This window comes from Harpia harpyja, chromosome 9 (genome assembly GCF_026419915.1).
Source record: "Harpia harpyja isolate bHarHar1 chromosome 9, bHarHar1 primary haplotype, whole genome shotgun sequence".
Taxonomy (NCBI): domain Eukaryota; kingdom Metazoa; phylum Chordata; class Aves; order Accipitriformes; family Accipitridae; genus Harpia; species Harpia harpyja.
Window position 1 is genome coordinate 41,375,899 of NC_068948.1, and position 20,204 is coordinate 41,396,102.

Genomic DNA, 20,204 nt, shown 5'->3' on the forward strand with positions numbered 1-20,204 from the left:
AGAAACCATCCCCTCCAGGTCCCTGGGGCAAAGAAAGGAGGTGCTCAGCACCACGCGCTGACACTGCATTGGCAGCACCAGAGGGGCGGTGGCATCAGGAGAGAGATGAGACAAACCCCTGCGAAGGCAGAGCCAGAACAGGCGCAAATGCAAAAAGGAGCCAACTGCCTACCCTTTGCAGCTCTTCCCCACGCAGGGGGAGGCGTAGAAATGAACAGGAGGGAAAGAACAAATCTCAGCATCAACATGACCCTGACCACCACTGCTGCCATCGGAGCCACCACAGTAATAGACAGCCTCGTCCTCGGCTTGGACCCCAGTGATGGTTAACGTGCCTGTGGAGCCAGACCTGGATCCAGAGAATCGCGAAGGGATGTCCGAGGGTCTCTTGTTGTTATCGTAGATGACAGTGACAGGGCCACTGCCAGGAACCTTCTGCTGGAACCAGCCAACATCATCGCTAGCCCCAGAGCAGGTGATCTGGACGGTTTGTCCCACGTTCGCTGACACGGAGGGTGGCTGAGTCAGCGCTGCCTGGACCAGGGAACCTGGAGAGGGAGAGGAGAGAGGGGAGAAGACGGGGGTCAGCCAGTGCTCCACTGTCACGAGCGAGACTGGACAGACCAGGAAGTCCTGTTTAATTCCATATTCCCTCGGGCTAAATTAAGGTGAAATGACACCAAACGATCAGTTAAAGATTTTATTCATGACAGAAGGGAAGGGAACTGGGGAGGTGTGGCAGTAGGTGACAGGGTTTCTCACAGCAGGAATTGGCATAAGACTACTTCTGTAAACCATGTAACCATATACATCAATTCAGGGAATAAGGAGATCCCTCCCGTTGAGTCATGAGGTTCAGAGCAGACCCCCTTGCTTTCCAGACTCCTCCTCAGAGAAGGGTGTAGGGGCGGCTGGATCCACTCTTAGTCTCAGACTTGGTCAACGGTTTATATCTTGAAACGGATGAGGTGTAGGGATTGTGGAAAAGGAAAAGGAAAGAGAGAAGAAGACAGAGAGAGAGAAAGGAAGAGTGAAAGATTCCACCGGTCCTGGGTCCAGCGTTGCTTCAGTCGGCCGAGGGGTCCAGTCCCGGTGGGCTTGCGCACCCGGGGCTTCAGATTGTGTCCTTTTATCATCCTTGCCCATCCTTCGGGTGGGCACCCAAACTCCTCAGGCTAAGGAGCAGTTTGTGAGCCTTTGGGCTTGGGGGTCCTTTGTGGAGTAACTTCTCCTTCCCTGCAGACACTGCCATTGTTTGATCTTTGTATCAGAACAGGGAGCTGCGCACCCTCCAGCACGCCCTCCCCCTCCTGTTGCTTATGTCTGAGCTGATGGGCTTTTCACCTTGGTTCCTAGCTGTGCAGGGTTTGTCTTTGAGCAGAACTTACCCCACCACAAGGTTTAAGACATTAACTCTTTCACTACCTCACACCCACCAGCACAGCCCACCCTGGGTGCCAGATGGGGCCCCTGTGCCCAAAGGCCATGGTACCACTGAGGAAACCAGAGTCCCTGGGGCACTGCGAGGAGAACGTGCAGAACCAGCAGGACGGAGCTGCCAGCAGCGAGAGGCAGCAGGGCAGGTGACAAGGCAATGCCATGCCTTTTGTAGGGACAGGCACGAGGTGTCCACAGCTCCAGAGTCACCTCCCGCTCCGTGAGGCACAACTGGGAGGACATTTACAGCCATGGCCATGCAGAGGGGACACAAACCTGCCCCAGCCCCACAGCCCTGCTCAGCCATGAAGAAGGGCAGAAAAGTCCCATTTTTAAGTCCTCTGTAGCTCACTCCCACATCTCTTTGTCACTAAGCATAACTGCCGCTGCCCTTGTTACCACAGTAATAGACAGCCTCGTCCTCGGCTTGGACCCCAGTGATGGTTAATGTGGCTGTGGAGCCAGACTTGGATCCGGAGAATCGTGAAGGGATGTCTGAGGGTCTCTTTGTGTTTTCGTAGATCACAGTGACAGGGCCACTGCCAGGAACCTTCTGCTGGTACCAGCCATAAGCATTGCTACTCCCAAAGCACGTAATCCAGATAGTTTTTCCCATGTTCGCTGACACGGAGGGTGGCTGAGTCAGCGCTGCCTGGACCAGGGAACCTGGAGAGGGAGAGGAGAGAGGGGAGAAGACGGGGGTCAGCCAGTGCCCCACCAGCACAGCCCTTCCTGGGCAGCAGGGTGGGGAACAGCAAAGTCAGAGGAGAACAGAACCAGACACAATCACAGGGAAATTTGGGGAGCAGAGCCCAGCCCAACATATTGCAGCACAGAGGCAGCTCTGGCAGCAGCAGCAGGACGTGGTCACCAGCAGCAAGAGCCCGTGGGGTGGCAGACAATGTCACACTGTGAACTTTGAAGGGACCAGAACATTGGTCCCGAGCCACAAAGTCACCTCCAGTTCTCTGGGACACGAAAGGGAGCACATTCACGGCCATGGTGGTGCAGAGAGGACGGAACCTGCCTCAGCCCCACAGCCACAACTCTGCTTGTCCGGGAGGAAGAAGGGCAGAAAACCTTCCCCTGATTTAGGAGTCTGTGTCTCATGTCCTATTACTTGTTGTCACCAGACACCATAGCTGCTGCCGCCGTCGTAGCCACCACAGTAATAGACAGCCTCGTCCTCAGCTTGGACCCCAGTGATGGTTAACGTGCCTGTGGAGCCAGACAAGGATCCGGAGAATCGCGAGGGGATGCCCGAGGGTCTGTTGCTATTCCACTAGATCACAGTGACAGGGCCACTTCCAGTTGCCTTTTGCTGGTACCGGCCGTAATAGCCATAGTTGCTAGCCCCGGAGCAGGTGATCTGGACGGTTTGTCCCACGTTCGCTGACACGGAGGGTGGCTGAGTCAGCGCTGCCTGGACCAGGGAACCTGGAGAGGGAGAGGAGAGAGGGGAGAAGATGGGGGTCAGCCAGTGCCCCACCAGCACAGCCCTCCCCGTGTGCTGGACGGGGCCCCTGTGCCCAAAAGCCATGGTACTACTGAGGAAACCAGAGTCCCTGGGGCACTGCGAGGAGAACGTGCAGAACCAGCAGGACGGAGCTGCCAGCAGCGAGAGGCAGCAGGGCAGGTGACAAGGCAATGCCATGCCTTTTGTAGGGACAGGCACGAGGTGTCCACAGCTCCAGAGTCACCTCCCGCTCCATGAGGCACAACTGGGAGGACATGTACAGCAGTGGCCATACAGAGGGGACACAAACCTGCCCCAGCCCCACAGCCCTGCTCAGCCATGAAGGAACAAGGGCAGAAAACTCCCATTTTTAACTCCTGTGTATCTCACTCCCACATCTTTTTGTTACTACATACAGTGTAACTGCCGCTGTCCCTGCTACCACAGTAATAGACAGCCTCGTCCTCAGCTTGGACCCCAGTGATGGTTAACGTGCCTGTGGAGCCAGACTTGGATCCGGAGAATCGTGAAGGGATGCCCGAGGGTCTCTTGCTGTTATCGTAGATCACAGTGACGGGGGCACTGCCAGGAACCTTCTGCTGGTACCAGCCATAGTAGCTGCTACCCCCGGAGCAGGTGATCTGGAGGGTTTGTCCCACGTTCGCTGACACGGAGGATGGCTGAGTCAGCGCTGCCTGGACCAGGGAACCTGGAGAGGGAGAGGAGAGAGGGGAGAAGACGGGGGTCAGCCAGTGCCCCACCAGCACAGCCCTCCCCGGGCAGCAGGGTGGGCATGGGACCCCTGTGCCCAAAGGCCCCGGATGGGTGCAGCGAGTCTGGCCAGGGCAACTGAGCAATGGGCGAGCACCGTGCGGAGGAGAGGGAGAAGGCCAGCCACGCATCAGGTACCCAGGTGGAAGGTCCTGAAATATTCTATTCTATTCTATCTTATCCTGTCCTGTCCCCTCTCCTCCCCAAATGACAGGGGATGGGCACAGACCTGGGGCTCTAAGGGATGGCCAATCCAGGACACTAGGCACAGCCACCTGTAGCACAGGGCAGGGCCATGGTGGTGACCTGCCCCACCATCAAACGGGGACAGCAGAGACTTTTAACTGGCTCCTGTGATGGCAGGAGGTTTTTGTGTCACTTCCTTATTGCCCTGTCTCCCCATTGTAGCTGCTGTCCACACTACCACAGTAATAGACAGCCTCGTCCTCGGCTTGGACCCCAGTGATGGTTAACGTGCCTGTGGAGCCAGACTTGGACCCGGAAAATCGTGAAGGGATGTCTGAGGGTCTCTGATTGTCTTTGTAGATGACAATGACAGGGACGCTGCCAGGAACCTTCTGCTGGTACCAGCCATAGCTGTAGTTGCTCCCAGAGCAGGTGATCTGGATGGTTTGTCCCAGGTTCGCTGACACGGAGGGTGGCTGAGTCAGCGCTGCCTGGACCAGGGAACCTGGAGAGGGAGAGGAGAGAGGGGAGAAGACGGGGGTCAGCCAGTGCCCCACCAGCACAGCCCTTCCTGGGCAGCAGGGTGGGGAACAGCAAAGTCAGAGGAGAACAGAACCAGACACGATCACAGGGAAATTTGGGGAGCAGAGCCCAGCCCAACATATTCCAGCACAGAGGCAGCTCTGGCAGCAGCAGCAGGACGTGGTCATCAGCAGCAAGAGCCCGTGGGGTGGCAGACAATGTCACACTGTGAACTTTGAAGGGACCGGGACAATGGTCCCCAGCCACAAAGTCACCTCCAGTTCTCTGGGACACAAAAGGGAGCACATTCACAGCCATGGTCATGCAGAGGGGACAGGAACCTGCCCCAGCCCCACAGCCCTGCTCAGCCATGAAGAAGGGCAGAAAAGTCCCATTTTTAAGTCCTCTGTAGCTCACTCCCACATCTCTTTGTCACTAAGCATAACTGCCGCTGCCCTTGTTACCACAGTAATAGACAGCCTCGTCCTTGGCTTGGACCCCAGTGATGGTTAATGTGGCTGTGGAGCCAGACTTGGATCCGGAGAATCGCGAAGGGATGTCTGAGGGTCTCTTGTTGCTGCTATAGATCACAGTGACAGGGCCACTGCCAGGAACCTTCTGCTGGTACCAGCCAACACCATCGCTGCTGCTAGCCCCAGAGCAGGTGATCTGGACGGTTTGTCCCACGTTCGCTGACACGGAGGGTGGCTGAGTCAGCGCTGCCTGGACCAGGGAACCTGGAGAGGGAGAGGAGAGAGGGGAGAAGACGGGGGTCAGCCAGTGCCCCACCAGCACAGCCCTTCCCAGGCAGCAGGACAGGGATGGGACCCCTCTGCTCAAAGGCCCCGGATGGGTGCAGCGAGTCTGGCCAGGGCACCCGAGCCATGCGTGAGCAGCGTAAAGAGGAGAGGGGCTCAGGCCATGGCACGATCCCGCCAGTCCGCATCCCCACACTGACTGGGTGGTGCCATGGACTCCAACTCCCTGTTAAGCCCCCACCTGCCCAGGCACGGCCCCTCCATGCCAATGTGGCCCCGCAATGTTCCCTGGCAGCTCCGGTCCCAGTGATCCCCCTGCCCACTGCAGGCACGTCTCTGGCTCACCAAAGACACAAAGATCACGCTGGGCTGTCTGCTCCGTGGGCCACTCAGCTGGGAAAACCAGGTCCTGCTTCGCACCAGGGCACCACAACCGGGTTTCTCTCAGGATCCATAAGACCATGACCGCTGGACCGGGGTGTCCAGGCAAATGCTCCTCAACTCTGGTTTTGACAAATACAACCTCAGCCGAGACACGTGCCGAGGGACGGCAGGACCGCTTTTCTACCCTGCCTTGCTGAAGCATCCTCTGCAGCCGCCTTTGCCCGGCCCGCGACCCTGGCATCACCCACCCACCCTTAGAGCATCCCTCTGCAGCAGCACAGCTCCTCCAGCCGCGCTCCCCTTCCCCTCCCGCTTCTCCGCAGGGCTCCGCACCCACGGCCGGCCCAGCACCGCACCAGCACCACCACTGCAGGCCCGTGCTCCGAGACGTCCCTGGCCAGGGGCCACGATGCCTCCAGCACCGCAGACGCTCCCACTTCTCAGCAGCACCACGGGGACGAGGAGCAGTGCTCCGGCCTCTGCTACCTGTGGAGCATGAGGGCAAACGCCCAGCTCCGCACACCGGCGCAGAGCTCTCCACACCACTCTTCCCAGACCTGCCTCTGCCTTTCCGTGCTGCCCTAAGCAGGAGGTGGGATGAGTCTGCCGAAGCAGAGTCCTTGGGCATCTCTGACAGAGCCCGAAATGTTTCAGGGCCGTGTCTCGGGAAGAAAACTGCAGCTTCCTGTCCTCCCTCGCAGCCCCCTCACACCAAATGCCAGACCCCCTTCACCTCTTAGAAGCATAATGAACGGGACCCACACGCCCAAAGAAAGGAATTTATTATGCTGTGCCTGTTGTTTTACAGAAGAGCTTCGGTGCCAAGCTACCACCACCCTCTGTGATTCCCTTAGGCCAGGAACACAGCAGCTCCTCCTTAGACACAGGGTATTTTCCACAGGCCTCTTAATCAGCAGTTGCTTCTGCTTCACCTGCGGGTTGGGAACCAAGACTAACGTTTTCTCACAAGCTCACGAGCAGTAGAGCGATGCGGCTGCTCTACAGCCCAACACGCCGCAGCAGCAGCACCCCCCCGTGGCCTGCCTCCCCTTCGACTTCACCGGAGAGAGAAGGAATGCACGGCGGGGAGAAGCCAACGAGCAGGCCTGAACGTCATTCAGTACTTCTTGAAGTCCATTCTTTCTACTTTCACATCACCCTCAATTAGTTGGTATACATAAGTCACAACTGTGGAAGCCTGGATGTCCATCAGCACAAACGAAGGGATGATGTTCCTGGAAAGAAAACATACTTTGTCAACCTTTCCAGTTAGCTCACACTTCTTGCTCTTACAGACCTTCTGCTTATGTATTCTAATACACTGCATTGCCAAGGGCTGCAGGGATCTGGGAAACACTGCAGTTTGCAGGTACTGACAACAGCGTCTCAGGCAGAGTTACACTCAGCCTACAACAGCCCTCGAGGCTACTCAACAGCCTACGTCGTGTCAGGCTCAGGCATTTAAGCCGACACTGCCTCCAGAAGCCTGATTTCCTACCAAACATTAGCACGCGGCCTCTGGGAAGACACCAGAAAGCAAAACGCCTTCAAGAAGCTGCTGCAACTCACCCCTCTCTGGGCCCAGGAGGCAGCCCCAGACACTCCAGTGCTGGGCTGCCATGCCCAACACGTGGGCCAAGTCAAACCCTGGGAGCAGGGGAGCCCTGCTGCGTACCCCGGGAAGGGAGAGGGCTGGCCTCCTGCTCCTTCACAGCACCTCACCAGTGCTCTGCATCATGGTGACCAGACACTCGCAGGTGAATCAATGCATTTCAGGTAACGCCTATGGGCTCTGCTGCACTGGGCAGCTCAGGCCCCCCCTCACTCACGTTTCCAAAGCACTGTAGGCTCCTGTAGCTGATCCCGGGTTGATGTAGAATTTGTTTTCATGTTCAAATGCTTCAAATCTGTGCGTGTGTCCCGAGATGAGAATGTCCACATCCAGCTGCCTCTGCAGCAGTGCCAGGCTGGCTGCATCGCCCCAGGGAATAACTTGATGGCCGTGAATCAGCCCGATTCTGAACTGCCCGACAGTTACAACCTTCTCTTCAGGATAATTCAGGCTCTGAGAAGGAGAAAGGCACCACCTATAAATCAGCCAGAGACCCTTCACCTATGCAATGCTGGTTCCTATGTTCCAAGACATGAACCCTCTTTTCACCATTTGAGCACACAAGGTCCCTTTCAGCATGCGAACCCACTGGATGCTTGTACCACACCCCAGCAAGAGCTACTACAGAGCAAAGAGCAGGAAATTTGCACAGATATCAGGAGCCTCAAGGCTACCCAACAGTAAACGAACACACACACACAAGCCCCCAATTTCTGCAACTACACAGCCAGCTGGGGGACTCCAGAGGCCTCACAGCAATCACAGACAGATTTGTGACAGAGTTCATATGAATCAAGTGCATGTATTACCCCCAACACCCAATCCCCCCTGTTGCAAGTGCAACAAGAAGGGTCTAAAAAATTTTTGTTTCTTCAGTCTTACTCATTCCTACTTCCTATCCTGGTGAATTACAGTTCAGGAATTGCTAGTGCTGAAGGACTCCCCAGGTTTCATCGAGACAACCACTGCATGCAGGAAGGCAGGCTGAGGAATTAACAGCAGCAAGAACATTACCTCAGAGTCCCCCCTAACAACATGGATGTCCCCAGCCAGAGTCCTGAGGTAGTCATAGCTCTCCTTGGTGCAGAGGTTTCCTGTACACAAGATGTGCTGAATCTTTCCTGGAACCAGCAGCTTCTTGAACTTCACCGGTAGACCACTGCACCGGTGTGGGATGTGAAGGTCCCCTAATACTAACACCAACTTTGCACACATCAGGAGGAAAGAGAGTGTTTTAACCCAAGTTACTTAACAGAACAGCACAAAGCCTTTTTGCCGCTCCAGGGTGCTTGCAAAGTCTGGCAAATCATTACAGGCCCAGCAGGGATTTCTTTCAGGTTCAGCTTTGAGGAAACAACCCCTCAGCATGCCCGAGCTGCCCCGCACAGACAGCCCAGCCTGCTCCCACCCGGGGAGAGCCAGGCGCTCTCACTCCCCTACGTAGCCGGAGGTGAGGGAATGCGCTGCCCGGGGGAAGACCAAGACGGCGGCCGCCGCCGCAACGGGGCGAACCGCGCCAAGCAGCCGCCCCACGCTGAACCTGCGGGCTCGGGGCCGCTCCCCCGGCCCGGCGGCGGTGTAGGGAAGCGGCCGCGGCCCCCCTTGGCCGCCGCTCACCATCCTGCTCCTCCACACAGCTCCGGCCGCTCCGTTACTCTGACGCGCACTGAGGTAGCCAGGAAGTGACGCGCCGCCTTTTTCTCCTCCCCCGAGCCAATGGCAGCGCTAGCAGCTCCCCACGTGAGGCAGGCGCCTGTAGAAGGGGCCTAACGCCCGCCCCCTGTGCCTGCCCGAGTGGTGAGCATGCGCAGTGCGGCCGTCGCCGGTGAGGGGGTGCCCAGCGCTTTGGCGTGTGTCGTCCCTCCTCCCCGCAGCTTTTTTCATGAAATCTGTGGGATTTTTGTGGAAAAATGCATTATCTTTCTGTGTGAAAATGTTCATATAAAGTACCCACGAGTGCCCGCGTGGTTCAACGTATCCTTTTCCCCTCAGAAGCTGTGGGGGGGCGCTGGGGCCGTGAGGGGAGATGGCGGCTGTGGGGAGATGGGGGGTGTGGGGAGACGTTGGGGGCCGTGAGGAGGCCTTGAGGGGCCTCCGGAAGGGGACAGGTCCTTACGGTGCGGGGACAGGGCAGCACGGGTGGGGGTCTGGCTCTCTGGGGAAAGCGGGCTCCGCCAGGGATGGGTGACACAGCTCCATCCAGGCCCAAGAGATCCCACCAAACGCCTCGCCATAGCGCCTTGGGGTCACCCTCCGAACTCGGGTATCCCAGGGCATGGCGACATCCCCGCAGGGAGACACCCGAGGGGCTCTTCCCGGACTCCACATCCATGACACGAGCCGCGTGGCTAAGGATTAACCTTTATTATCAGGCGAGCCAAACTGCGCAGAAGCCCAAGCTGGGACCAAGCCTGCGCTGTGCCGAGTGCTGGAAGAGCCCAGGAGAGCCTGGCCACAGCAGAGGTCTCCATCCTCCCACCGCAGCAGGAGATCCCTGCTCCTCTGTGTTCCTGGGCCGAGCCCTGGCAGGTCTCGCACTGCGTCAGGCTGTCTAATGCTCCATGGGGTACGTTTGGGGTCAAAGGGGAGGTTGCTGCACCTCACGGCACAATGCCGTGCTGCTGGGCTTGCTCAAGCACACAAGAGGGTCTTTTTCCATTCCTCCTCGGGCTGCCATTCTCCCTGTTGAGGGCTTTGCGTCAGGGTTGCAAGGGAAAATGCAGAAAGCTTTTGTTCCCCGTTTCTAAAACCAGTTGAAGGCATGTGACAGGGCGCAGTAATAGGTGCCATTGTCTTCATGGCAGGCAGATGCGATGATGAGGATGCAGGCATTGCTGGCAAGGTCTTTGGTAGCAGAGAAGCGGTCAGGAATCTTGGCGGGCTTGTGCTTGTCTCGCTCAGAGTTATAATAGAGCAGATAGCGCAGGGAGTGCCCCGGGCGCTGCTGGTACCAGGAGATGCCGAACTCACTGATATTGTACTGGGGGCTCAGGGTGCAGGACAGCCGAGCGGTCTGCCCAGGCATCACCAAGATGGAGGATGGCTGGGTCAGCACGGGCTGAGCCCTGGAAGCTGCGCGCACCAAGGATGCAGTTACTGATGGGCTGAGCCATGTCCCCCGTTGCCCCCAGCCCCAAAATGTCCCCCTGCTCCCTTGAGGCAACCTCGTTACCCAACCTCCATCCAGCTTATCACACCACACCGCCTTGGAGCAAAACGCCCTACTCACACTAACATCCCCCTCGTACAGCCCAGTCCTGCCTGCCACCCCGCAGTGCTCCCCCCCCAGACAGCAGCTACCTCAGCCACACCACCCTTACCTGTCCCCACCGTCCCCACCAGGAGCAGGACCATGAAGCCCAGGACCATAGCAGGAAGCAAAGGAAGGAGGCTGTTTCGGAGAGGGTCTGCAGTGCTACACGAACCCAGGTTGCTGTGCCGCTGGCGCCGGTGAGGTGTATGTAAATCACACAGGGGGCTCAGGGACTCCAGCTCTGTGCGTTGCTCGCTTTGCTGCAGCTGGGCTTCAGGGAGGGGGCTCGAAGAAGCAGGGCGAGAGCTAAGCATCGCGACCCACCGCCCACCTTCACCCTAGGCTAGGCCATTTCCTCCAGGTGCACCGATGCACATACAGCCTGCCCCACTACCCTGTGCCCCGGGTACTGGGGTACAGTGGGGAGGCATCACTGACCATCTCTCCTCTGATGGGGGGAGCAGAGAGATTTCCCTGAGGTCTTACACTCCGACCTTTTGCCTTGGGCCCTTTGCCACCAGGAGCGCAGGAGGCTGAGCGCCTGAGCCACACCACACCAAGGATGCCCTGTGGTAGCAGCAGGCTGGGGGCCAGCTGGCTCTGCTGCCACCAGGGAGAATGAAAGACAGGACATACCAGAGCCCCCCCTGCAGCTGTCTCATCACAGAAGCAATATAAGGAAAGTTGCTGCTCCCTTCTCCATGCAGCTCCATCGCTGTGACAAGAATGACTGCCCCACAGCACAGGCTGGGAGCTGCCAACGGTGCTGAGAGTGCTGCCTCTGCCAGGGCCGCCTCAGAATCAGCAGCCACAGGCAAACATGCAGGGTGGCTGCTGAAGTCACCTGCCAGAAGGCATTTCCCAAGGGAGCCAGTGCAGCGAGACACAGCTGCAGCACAGCTGGTGCCTCGTGCGGAAAGACAGCAGACCGTTACTGCAAAAGGCTGCCAGACTCACCGGGCGTAAAGCCCCTCCTCTCTGCAACACCCATCACAGGGCCCAGAGACACCACATTACACAGCCAGTCACAATCAAGGGCTGGCCTCCCCCCCGGCACGACTCTGCACCCTCCAGCCCATGGCAGTCCTTCGCAGCAGGGTGGTCAGCAGGCATTTCACAGTGTCCCATAACCAGTGGGTATCTCCTGCCCTCCACAAGCAGGCTCAGCCCCCCACCCTTGATGCCACCACATCACCATCCAGGGATGGCCCTTTCCCACCCCTCTGCAGCACCCAGCCTTACTCCCAAGGCATCCCCAAGCCAAAGAAGTTTGGAAGCGGTTCCTGACGTGACTGGCCCACGCGTGCTCTGCGTTTGAGGGAAAATGGAGCTCCGAGACAGAGCCCTGCCTCATTAGAACATCCCAGCACTGTGTCTCTGGCACGGGCAGATCCTGAAGAGGAAGCACCACCATCATCCAAGGGTGCGATGCAGCAAGCTGGTCGCTTGCTTTGCTGTGCCACACTGCAGCGCTCTGAACAAGGGCTGGTGCACCCAAAGGCTCGTCTATTTTTTCTGCATTCTCTATTAGCTGGTCTAACAAAAGCAATTACCCATGCAACCTTGCCCAATTTACTGTGACACAGCCTCCCTTGGGAGCAGCGAGGGGAAGACGAGTGAAAGGCAGTGACTGGAGCAATCAGAGCAGCTGTAACACAGATGACAAGGAGCAGGGTCCATACCTGCAGTGCCATGAAGTAGCGAGGTGCCAGTTAGATCTGATGGGACCGTACAGCACCTTGCGCAGCTGGGCTGCAGGGAATGCTGCAGTACGGGAGGGCAGCAAGGGCTTTTGTACACCTGCCAGGGGGTTGTGGAGCACGCAGGTGCCACACAGCAGTCCCTGCACATGCAGTAAAGCCTGGCTGTGTCCCACCTGTGCCCATCCAGGCAAACCTGCTGTACTAGACTTATCAGAGCCAGCCTACAGCAGGCAGCAGCAGCTGCATGAGACCAGCTCCAAAGCCCATTCAAGGCTGGGGCTTTGCCTTGATGTCTTCTGGCCTTGTGAAGCCCTGCCATTTCAGCATATCAGCAGCTTGTGTTTCATGCAGCCAGGCCCCTGAGCCCACGCAGGTAGGAGCACACTGCAGACACAGCTCCAGCTGTTGCCCACCAGCACTCCCCAAACTCTGCAAGGTGGTGGCAAGGTGAACATGAGTCACCCTGCACATGTGTCCTAGGTGAGGAGTACCACACATACACCCTGTCACCAAGCCCCGAGCAGATAAAGTATATGGATTAGACATGTGAAACAAAAACCCACGAAGGTAGAAGGAAATCAGCTCCTTGTGCAAGGAGGAGCATTTTGGAGAAAGGGAGTTAGTCCACGGAGCAGCGGGCACTGGATATGCAGTACATCAGTGTTGCTATTGGTTCCCACCGTTCAGGTCCTCCACATCTGCTGACCAGCCTGGGGGTGTGATTTCATCCATGTCTCAGCATCTCTGCAGGAAAAGGGCGTGATGCTACAGGGCCCCCTAAGCACTGTTGCAGGATCACTTGTACAGCAACATTTGGGCACCGAATGGAAGATGCGGCTGGTGCATAAGCCATGCACATCACTCTGACAGCCCAGTCGTGCAGGAAAGTACCTGGCTGTGCAAGGTGCAAGAGCAGGTACAAGCCCAGCCTCATGCTGACCCTGTTCTGCCAGCTTTATTCCCTCCTGCACGAGGTACGAGAGGTGCTCAGTGAACAGAAGGAACTCACCCAGACAAAGCAGGTTTTATCCTAGATTGACACATCACTGACCAAGCACAGCTACCCCTGTCAGGCCAGGGCAAAACGTGGACCAGGACTTAACTGCTGCACCACGCCACATTTGCTGCTAAGCCCTGTGGCTTCCTCCTGCTCTGCAGCACAGGTGCAGCTGCCGTCCTGACAACTGCCCGCAGCTCCTCCCAGGCTGCGAAACCCCACTACCTCATGTTCCAGAGTAGGACCAGAGCAGGCAGGGTCTTGAGGAAGGTTTTTCCACTGGCATCCGACCATCTTGCAGAGGAGACCGCAGCTGCCCTTGCAGCAGCACTGGGCTCAGCTAGGAGCAGGGTGGGCAGATCTGGGACCATCACAGCCCAGATGAGCTGCAGGACAAACAGCTGGGGCAGGAAACACCCCAAGACTGCAAAAAGTCTGAAATTCAGAGCAGCTGGGACCACACAGAGCAAGCAGCCTTACCAACAGGCTGTTGTTTAGCCCAGCCCCTGCTCTATCCCCCTCTCCCACTCCCCAGTTGCAGAAGGCCTGGGAATCTGCGGGGGCCATTCCCCATTGCTGGGAAATCTGGCTACTGAAACCGCGACAGCATCAGCTGGAAATGCAGCCCCTCCCCAGGGCTCTCCAGCAGCTAATACCATCACCATCAGGCATTTTGTCATCCCCACCGCCTGCAGGACAGCACCCAGTACCAGCAGCCACCCCATTGCAGGCCTGGGCCCCTGCTAGAGGAGAGAAGCTCTGGGAAGAGGCATGCTAAGCACCATGTTCGTTACTGTGAGATACAGAGGTACAGGGGGAAAGCACCAGCTTTGCCTCAGCTCTGGGGGCCAGCTGGTCACCTGGACCATCTTCATCACCACCAGGTGGTGGCCCCATAGGGGCAGGGAGGGACATGGTACCTTGATGCATGGCAATGCCCAGTCATTAGGAAACAGGGCAGGAGAGCTCTGCCAGGGCACATCAGCATACTTTGCCTCATAAAAAAGGGTGATCTTTAACCCCTACACAATGAATCATGGAGAAAAACCATCTCAGCAGAGCTAAGTTAATTGCAGGGAGGGAGGCCAGAGGCAAGGATGTGTTCCCAGCCTTGCAGCTCTGGGGAATCACTGGAAGGAGCTCTGCTTATCTAGACACAACCAGAAGAGTCATGGGGCAGCTGCCAGCAGACCTCCTCTGCTCCTGGCTGTGTGGGAAGGGTTCCCTGGCTCAAATCCTGGCCCTCAGCTTCAGAGAGCAGGTATCTGCGGCTGGTGGGAGGGAACGAGCAGACCCTGTCCTGGCCTTGCCCAGTTGGCCGAGAGCCTTTGCCTGACCCCAGACACTTGCAGCTGAAACCACCAGACACACATGGTCCTAAGCCTTTGCTCCCTCTGCTATTTGAATTGGATCCCCAGCTCTGACTACTGACATGTGTCAGCCCTGGGGATTTCTCAATCATGACAAACTTGGTGAGAGTTCATGTCCAAAATGTCCCCTGGTGACTCTGACGTGATCTCCAGCTCTTTCCCCTTGTGACCGGGACAAGTTTGTGGAAGGGGACTGGCAAGGGCCAGGGCTCACTGCTTTTTCCTACTCATGTTTGATGAAACAAAGTTGAAGGACAGAGACACTTCATGAATCAGAACCATTTTCCCCAAATCAAAACGTTCATCCCTGCTCCTAACCTGGAGCATTCCCAGCACCAAACACCAGCAGACACGGCTGTAATATGGCAGCTCAAAGACCTGGTGATGGCAACGCAGGGATCCTACCTTTGCTGGCCATGACAGCGGGCACTTCTCAGCCACCCGCTGTGCCTCCTGCCATGTCCACGGGGCCCCTGGGTTCAGGGTGACCACACTCATATCTCAGGGCTCATTCCCTGTCTGCAGCCAAGTGCCAGGAGATGGTGAACCTGCAGTGCCGCATCCTGATCCTCACGGCTCACCTGAAGAGGAAGCGTCAGTGCACACCTGAAGGTACAAGTGCTCCTGAGCAGCAGTCACCAGAGGGACCAGGACTCACCCATAGAGAAGCAGCAGAGAGTAACAAACAGGTTGCATGGGAATCCCAGATCATCACAGGGAAAGGGGCAGCAAACCTCCTCCCCTCTAGACCTCAACGGATTCTCTTCAAAGCATAACTTGCAAAGGAAAATACCTCTAAACCCCACAGGCTCATGTTGGCCGCACAGGGGCACATTGGACTTTCTTCACCACATCTCTCTCCCTCCAGACTGCATCGATCTTCTGGATGAAACGGGGGCCCTGATGAACCTGAGCAAAGTGGAAAATCCTGCATCCGAATTCACCAGTAAATACCTATGGGAAAGGGAGCACTACATCCTCATCAGAGTCATCCGTAAGTTCCTTGGCAAGACAGCACAGTTCAGCCTCTGAGCCAAGAAGGGTCTGCTTTGGTGGGGGGGCTTCCACACACCAGGAAAACCCTTTCACCTCCTAGAAACAAAGATGCAGCTTTGGAAAGGGGGGGGGTGTCTATTCAGCAGTCACTTGGACGTGCACAGTAACTCTGAGGAGGCAGAAGCCAGCTCAGATGAAGAGCTAGAGCTGAACCTTATGTTTGTCTGAGGTGGCTGCTCTGGGGGAGGAAGAACCTTCCCTGGGCAGAGCTGCCTGCCCCAGTTACAAGTCTTTATTTCAGTTTTCAGCCAGGAGAGAGATGAATCCATTTCTCCCATTCTGCTGGCAGGAGGAGAAAGCTCTGAGGCCACCTGCTATGAATCCTTGCTAGAGAACCTGGGGAAGCACTACGCTGACCTAGCAGGTAAGAGCCAGGCACCCACCTCACCTCCACAGAGGAGCCAAGGGTGCAGGCATGACTCCTCTCCCCACTGCAGCCCTTGTACACCATCCATGGGACTGTCCTCTGCATTCCACTATGCCCCCTCACAACACCGGTAATGGCTGTGGGTAGCAGGTGAATTCAGGCTCAAGGACATCCCTAGATGAGGAACAGACCCATTACTGGTCACAAATGCAGCGCAGCCACCCACCAGGGCTCAACCACCATGCCGTACTGCCCAGGCACTCACCCCCAGCTCAACAAGAATCCTCTGCTACTTAGCTCCTTTTCCTGGGATCCCCCTGCTCCTCTCAGGGGTCCACACTACCACCTCCAAAGCCGCACCCTGACAAACCATGCAAAAGCAGCACCACAGCCAGGCACAAGCAGCACCCTCCTGCTTCAAGGGATCACTCATGTTCCCATGGCATGGCCTGCACTCCCAAGTGACAAGAAACTGCACCTCCTTTCAACCCACCTGCGCTGGCAGCCAGAGGAACATACACCCGCATCACTGGATGCGTCTGCCTTCAATACCATCACCACACTGGCAGTGGCCTTCTAGAGACTGTCCACTGCAGTCACCAGGAAAAGCTGTTCAAGAGACATCTGGAGTCTTCACAACTCCAGAAGCAGCATTGCTAGCACTTAGCCAAGACAGGTCAGAAGACAGCACACACCTGCTGCAGGTGCTCCTGATGGCTCTCCTTAACAGCTTCTCCACTCATACCAGCACACACCAGTATCAGTCTAATATTTATTTCTTGAAGGCAGTTAGTTCAGACAGCTTCATTACAGTGGTTCCTCCCTGCTCACACTGGGGCAGCTCACCACACCAAGCACTTGCTTTTAGAGTCTCTGGCATCTACTTTTTTCCTTGGCTGTCTCTCAGGAGAGCACAAGGCACTCCAGATAAGGCCAGGCACAGCTCGGGACATTATCTACCACCAAGAATTTAAGGCTTGACATTTAGAAGGGGCAGGACTTTCAACACCAGCCTCCAGTACCTGCTGCCAGCTTTTACCATCTAGACATGGATTTCTTCACCAATCCAGGCAAGGGGCTGAGAACTTGCCCAATATTCAACAGCCAGAGGTCAGCAGTTGGCAGATTAATTCTGCCATGAAAATTCAGCAGTTAAACATCTGAAAGTGTCATGGTTTCACTGCTGTGCCACTAAAACTCCAGCTGAAGCCTCAAAGTTATCTTTCACACCAACATGGGGAACAGGGTCTCCTGCTGGAGGCCAGTCTGCAGGCAGCACTCATGAAACTGTTCTGCTACAGCAAGAGGAGAGCAGCTCTGAACTTAACCTGAGGCTGGTGACCTTGAGAATATTGCATAACCTGCTAAGGCTTTTAAGTAAGATCAGCCAACTGTATCTGAGTCACACTGCCAGACAGGTCATATTTTCTTAGCTCTGGGGTCAGAACAGCTCTTCAGGAAGAGGGTATCAATGGAAAAATAATTTGTTACTGAAAATACTGTAGGACACATCTCAGATTACCTCTCTCCAGCCCCTCCTCTGCCTGGAGGGCAGCCAATCCAGTCTCCACTCAGTTGTGGATCTGCTTTTGCCAAGTCATGCAAGCACAGCTCTTGCTAGGCTGCACCTCCTGTCTGCAGGAAATACACAATTGTGCCTTGTCCTTTAAGTGGCTGATACTGTTAACATTTTGGTAGCTTAATTTTAGCTTGAGAATTAAATAAAGAACAAGCACAAGTGATAGGTCCAAATAAACTCCTTTATTTCTCTGTAATAAATACAGCACTATCTGAATTCTGAATTCCCACAGGTCCAACCACTCCTTTCCTTCTCTACTAGTCGAGAAGTAAATTACCACTAGAAGACTCCTGTCTGGTCAGTCTGTTCCCTCCAGCTCATCCCCTGTCCATCCTTCTGCTCCCTGCAGGCAGCAGGGCTCTACACCAGGCTCTTCTCCCCTATACAAGGGGGGGGGGCAGATTCTTCACAGGAGAGAAGAAACACCTACAGGGAGAAAGTACAAGTTCAGCATTAGGTGCACATTCCAGCAGCTGGAGTTAATAAAAGCTCTCTTACCCAAGGTGACCAGATCAAGACATAGCTACTGACATCTGCTTTTAACAGGTGCAGCAGGAATTAGGGCATCAAGTAGGGAAAGCAGCAGGCTTCCCACAGCAGCAAGAGAGGAACCTGCAGGAGGGCACCTACAGCCTCCTCACCTTGAGAGACATGGTCAGGATCATTTCTCCTGCCCTTTCCAGTTCCCTTCCACATTCCAGGACACAGGAAAGGCAGAACTGCTTCCTGTTTAAAGCCTTAAGGAGCACTACAACCACAACAGATTGCTTCTGCAACCTTTGAACCCCCTTGGGTATTCTCCGGGCAGCACTTCCTTCACTACCCAGCCCTCCTGCAAGGACAGGGCACAGACTCACCGTTGCTATTCTTGCACTGCCTCAGCGCCTCGTTGAAGCCCTCGCACAAGGTCAGGTCTCTCTGGTTGGTAGCACATTCCAGGAACTGCTTCATCTCATAGTGGCAGGGTCCGTAGGGCGACTGCTGGTACACGGGCTGCTGCCTGGGCTCCTGCAGGCAAGGACCCGGTTCGGGAAAGAGCTCTGGGGGCAGCGGCACCTCCCTCAGTAAACACGGCGGCTCCTTATCGCCTCTCACCGGGAACGGCCCCGTCACCTTGGCCTGCCCCTGCGTCCGTCCTTCGCCGTACGGGCCGAGCGGCCCTCGCAAGGCCCGGCGGTCCCCGCTCCCCAGGACCGGCTCTGCCGGCCCAGCTCCCGCCGCCCCTCCTCACCCCCGGTCCCGCAGCCCACCGCCCCGCGGGGCCACGGCCCGCCCCGGGCAAGGGCAGGGCAAGGACGCCCGGCCCGGCTCCGCTCTCACCTGGGCGGGAACCGCCGCCTTGGCCGGTTCGGAGGAGCCGCCGCCGCCGCTGAAGGCGCCGGTGAGAGCGCTCCCCACGACGTGTCCCACGGCGGAACCCACGGCCACGCCGGCCGCCGTGCTCGCCATCTGCGCCATCAGACCGGGTTGCGCCGGCTGCGCCGCCGGCACCGGGGCCGCTGGGGCCGGGCTGCGAAGAGGAGCGAGTCAGAAAGGGGCGGCGGGTGGGCAGAGACACCCCCCCCCCCCCCCGGCCCCGCCGTCGCCCCCGGTACCTGGCCGGGGCCGGTGCCGCCGCGGGCCGCCCCCCGCTCCTGCCGCCGCGCGCCATCGCCTCACAGCTCTCCCGCCCCTCCCGCCGCCTTTAAGAGGCGCCGCCGCCGCCCCCACGTGACGCCGCGCGCATGCTCGGCCGCAGCGGCCGACGCCACCCGCCCCGCCCTCCTGAGGGAAGGCGGGGTCTTCCCGCCGGGCTTCGCTGGGCGGAGGAGGGCAGGGCGGGCCCGGGCTCCGCCCCCCTCCGCCACGCTCGGTGCCCCGCCCCTGCCCGCCGCCCGTCCCCGCTAGGGGGCGCGCCCGCCTCCCGGCGCCCGGCCTCTCCCCTCCCGCAGCCGCCTGAGGGAACGGGGGGCCCAGCGCCGATGGCGGCCGGAGCCCGAACCGCAGCAAGGCGGGGGGGGCTCCTCCGGCGCCCGGAGGCGCGGACCGGCTGCCCTGAGCAGGGCAGCGGGGGGCTGGCCCTGTACGCCCAGGCTTGAGCCCCCCCCGCCGGTGTTTAATGGCCACGGGAGGGGCCGTTCAACAACAACACCCCCCCCCCCCCCCCCCCGGTAACGGGGGATGGGCCGCGGCGGCGGAGGAACGATTCATACTCCTGGGGATGGCTTCTGGCTCCGTAGGAGACACTGACCACAGCTCTGCCCGCTCCGACACGGGGTTTGACTTTGCGTTTCGGTTTGTCCCGCTACGCTGCTGCAGTCCGACCGGGACAGCCAACACGCCTTCGAGGGCGAACGGGTATCTCGCTGCGCCCAAATTCAGCGCCTGCAGGTGAAGCAACGTACCGGCTCCAGAGTCACTGGCCCAAACGTGGCTTAGCCCGTTTTTGGGCTCCCACCACGTTCTGCTGAGTGCCGTAGAGCCACGGAGCCTGCGACAAAGGACGAAGCTCCGTGCAGTCCGGGCGGGAGTGAAGAACCGACGGCTGGGTGCAGGCAGACGGGGCAGCGGGAGCGAGCAAGGAGGCCCTGCTAGCAGGCGATGAGCAGAGCACAGCAGCCCTGCTGTGAAGATTTCCACAGATGTCGTGACCAAAGGAAGAGCTTCGAGGAGGGCGATGCGGTAGCTTTGGAAATGCTCAGAGGCTGCTTCTCCCAGGTGTGCAGCAGAGCACGAGAGAGCATGAAGGGGCTTGTTGGAAATGGGCGACGGAG

The 20,204-nt window shown here is 57.7% G+C and overlaps 3 protein-coding genes and 1 gene segment (V, D, J or C); all 4 read right to left on the reverse strand.

Annotated features, from left to right (window-relative positions):
* Positions 1 to 2,719: 2,719 nt before the first annotated feature.
* LOC128146547 (Ig lambda chain V-1 region-like) lies at positions 2,720 to 5,295 on the reverse strand. The segment is given in 3 exon segments: positions 2,720 to 2,806; positions 3,310 to 3,602; positions 5,250 to 5,295. Coding segments are annotated over 3 exon segments (426 nt in total).
* A 1,021-nt stretch (positions 5,296 to 6,316) lies between these two features.
* Positions 6,317 to 8,782, reverse strand: LOC128146483 (vacuolar protein sorting-associated protein 29-like). Of its 2 annotated transcripts, XM_052797896.1 has the most exons (4): positions 8,744 to 8,782; positions 8,141 to 8,329; positions 7,344 to 7,579; positions 6,317 to 6,749 (listed from the first exon to the last, which is right to left on the reverse strand). In XM_052797896.1, the coding sequence occupies exons 1-4, from the start codon at positions 8,744 to 8,746 to the stop codon at positions 6,632 to 6,634; spliced, it is 546 nt and encodes a 181-aa protein (XP_052653856.1). In that variant the 5' UTR covers positions 8,747 to 8,782; the 3' UTR covers positions 6,317 to 6,631. The 2 variants fall into 2 exon arrangements, with proteins under 2 accessions (XP_052653856.1, XP_052653855.1); XM_052797895.1 differs by having other exon boundaries at positions 8,141 to 8,781.
* A 693-nt stretch (positions 8,783 to 9,475) lies between these two features.
* On the reverse strand, positions 9,476 to 13,224 carry LOC128146620 (pre-B lymphocyte protein 3-like). The gene is made up of 2 exons (XM_052798136.1): positions 10,447 to 13,224; positions 9,476 to 10,198 (listed from the first exon to the last, which is right to left on the reverse strand). The coding sequence occupies exons 1-2, from the start codon at positions 10,691 to 10,693 to the stop codon at positions 9,870 to 9,872; spliced, it is 576 nt and encodes a 191-aa protein (XP_052654096.1). The 5' UTR covers positions 10,694 to 13,224; the 3' UTR covers positions 9,476 to 9,869.
* A 4,390-nt stretch (positions 13,225 to 17,614) lies between these two features.
* On the reverse strand, positions 17,615 to 19,156 carry CHCHD10 (coiled-coil-helix-coiled-coil-helix domain containing 10). Its single transcript, XM_052797696.1, has 4 exons — positions 19,047 to 19,156; positions 18,772 to 18,961; positions 18,309 to 18,459; positions 17,615 to 17,877 (listed from the first exon to the last, which is right to left on the reverse strand). Exons 1-4 carry the CDS (start codon positions 19,100 to 19,102, stop codon positions 17,858 to 17,860), a joined length of 417 nt encoding a protein of 138 aa, XP_052653656.1. The 5' UTR covers positions 19,103 to 19,156; the 3' UTR covers positions 17,615 to 17,857.
* Between the last annotated feature and the right edge of the window lie 1,048 nt (positions 19,157 to 20,204).

Excerpts from the sequence above, each read along its gene's own strand:
- LOC128146483 (XM_052797895.1), bottom strand. The coding sequence starts at position 8,341 with ATGTGTGCAAAGTTGGTGTTAGTATTAGGGGACCTTCACATCCCACAC. Across the intron at positions 7,580-8,140 it reads TTGTTAGGGGGGACTCTGAG|AGCCTGAATTATCCTGAAGA; the intron begins GTAATGTTCTTG and ends TCTCCTTCTCAG. Across the intron at positions 6,750-7,343 it reads GCCTACAGTGCTTTGGAAAC|GAACATCATCCCTTCGTTTG; the intron begins GTGAGTGAGGGG and ends TTTTCTTTCCAG.
- LOC128146620 (XM_052798136.1), bottom strand. The coding sequence starts at position 10,693 with ATGCTTAGCTCTCGCCCTGCTTCTTCGAGCCCCCTCCCTGAAGCCCAG. Across the intron at positions 10,199-10,446 it reads GGTGGGGACGGTGGGGACAG|CTTCCAGGGCTCAGCCCGTG; the intron begins GTAAGGGTGGTG and ends TGGTGCGCGCAG.
- CHCHD10 (XM_052797696.1), bottom strand. The coding sequence starts at position 19,102 with ATGGCGCGCGGCGGCAGGAGCGGGGGGCGGCCCGCGGCGGCACCGGCC. Across the intron at positions 18,962-19,046 it reads GCGGCACCGGCCCCGGCCAG|CCCGGCCCCAGCGGCCCCGG; the intron begins GTACCGGGGGCG and ends TCCTCTTCGCAG. Across the intron at positions 17,878-18,308 it reads GCAGTGCAAGAATAGCAACG|GTGTTTCTTCTCTCCTGTGA; the intron begins GTGAGTCTGTGC and ends TTCTCCCTGTAG.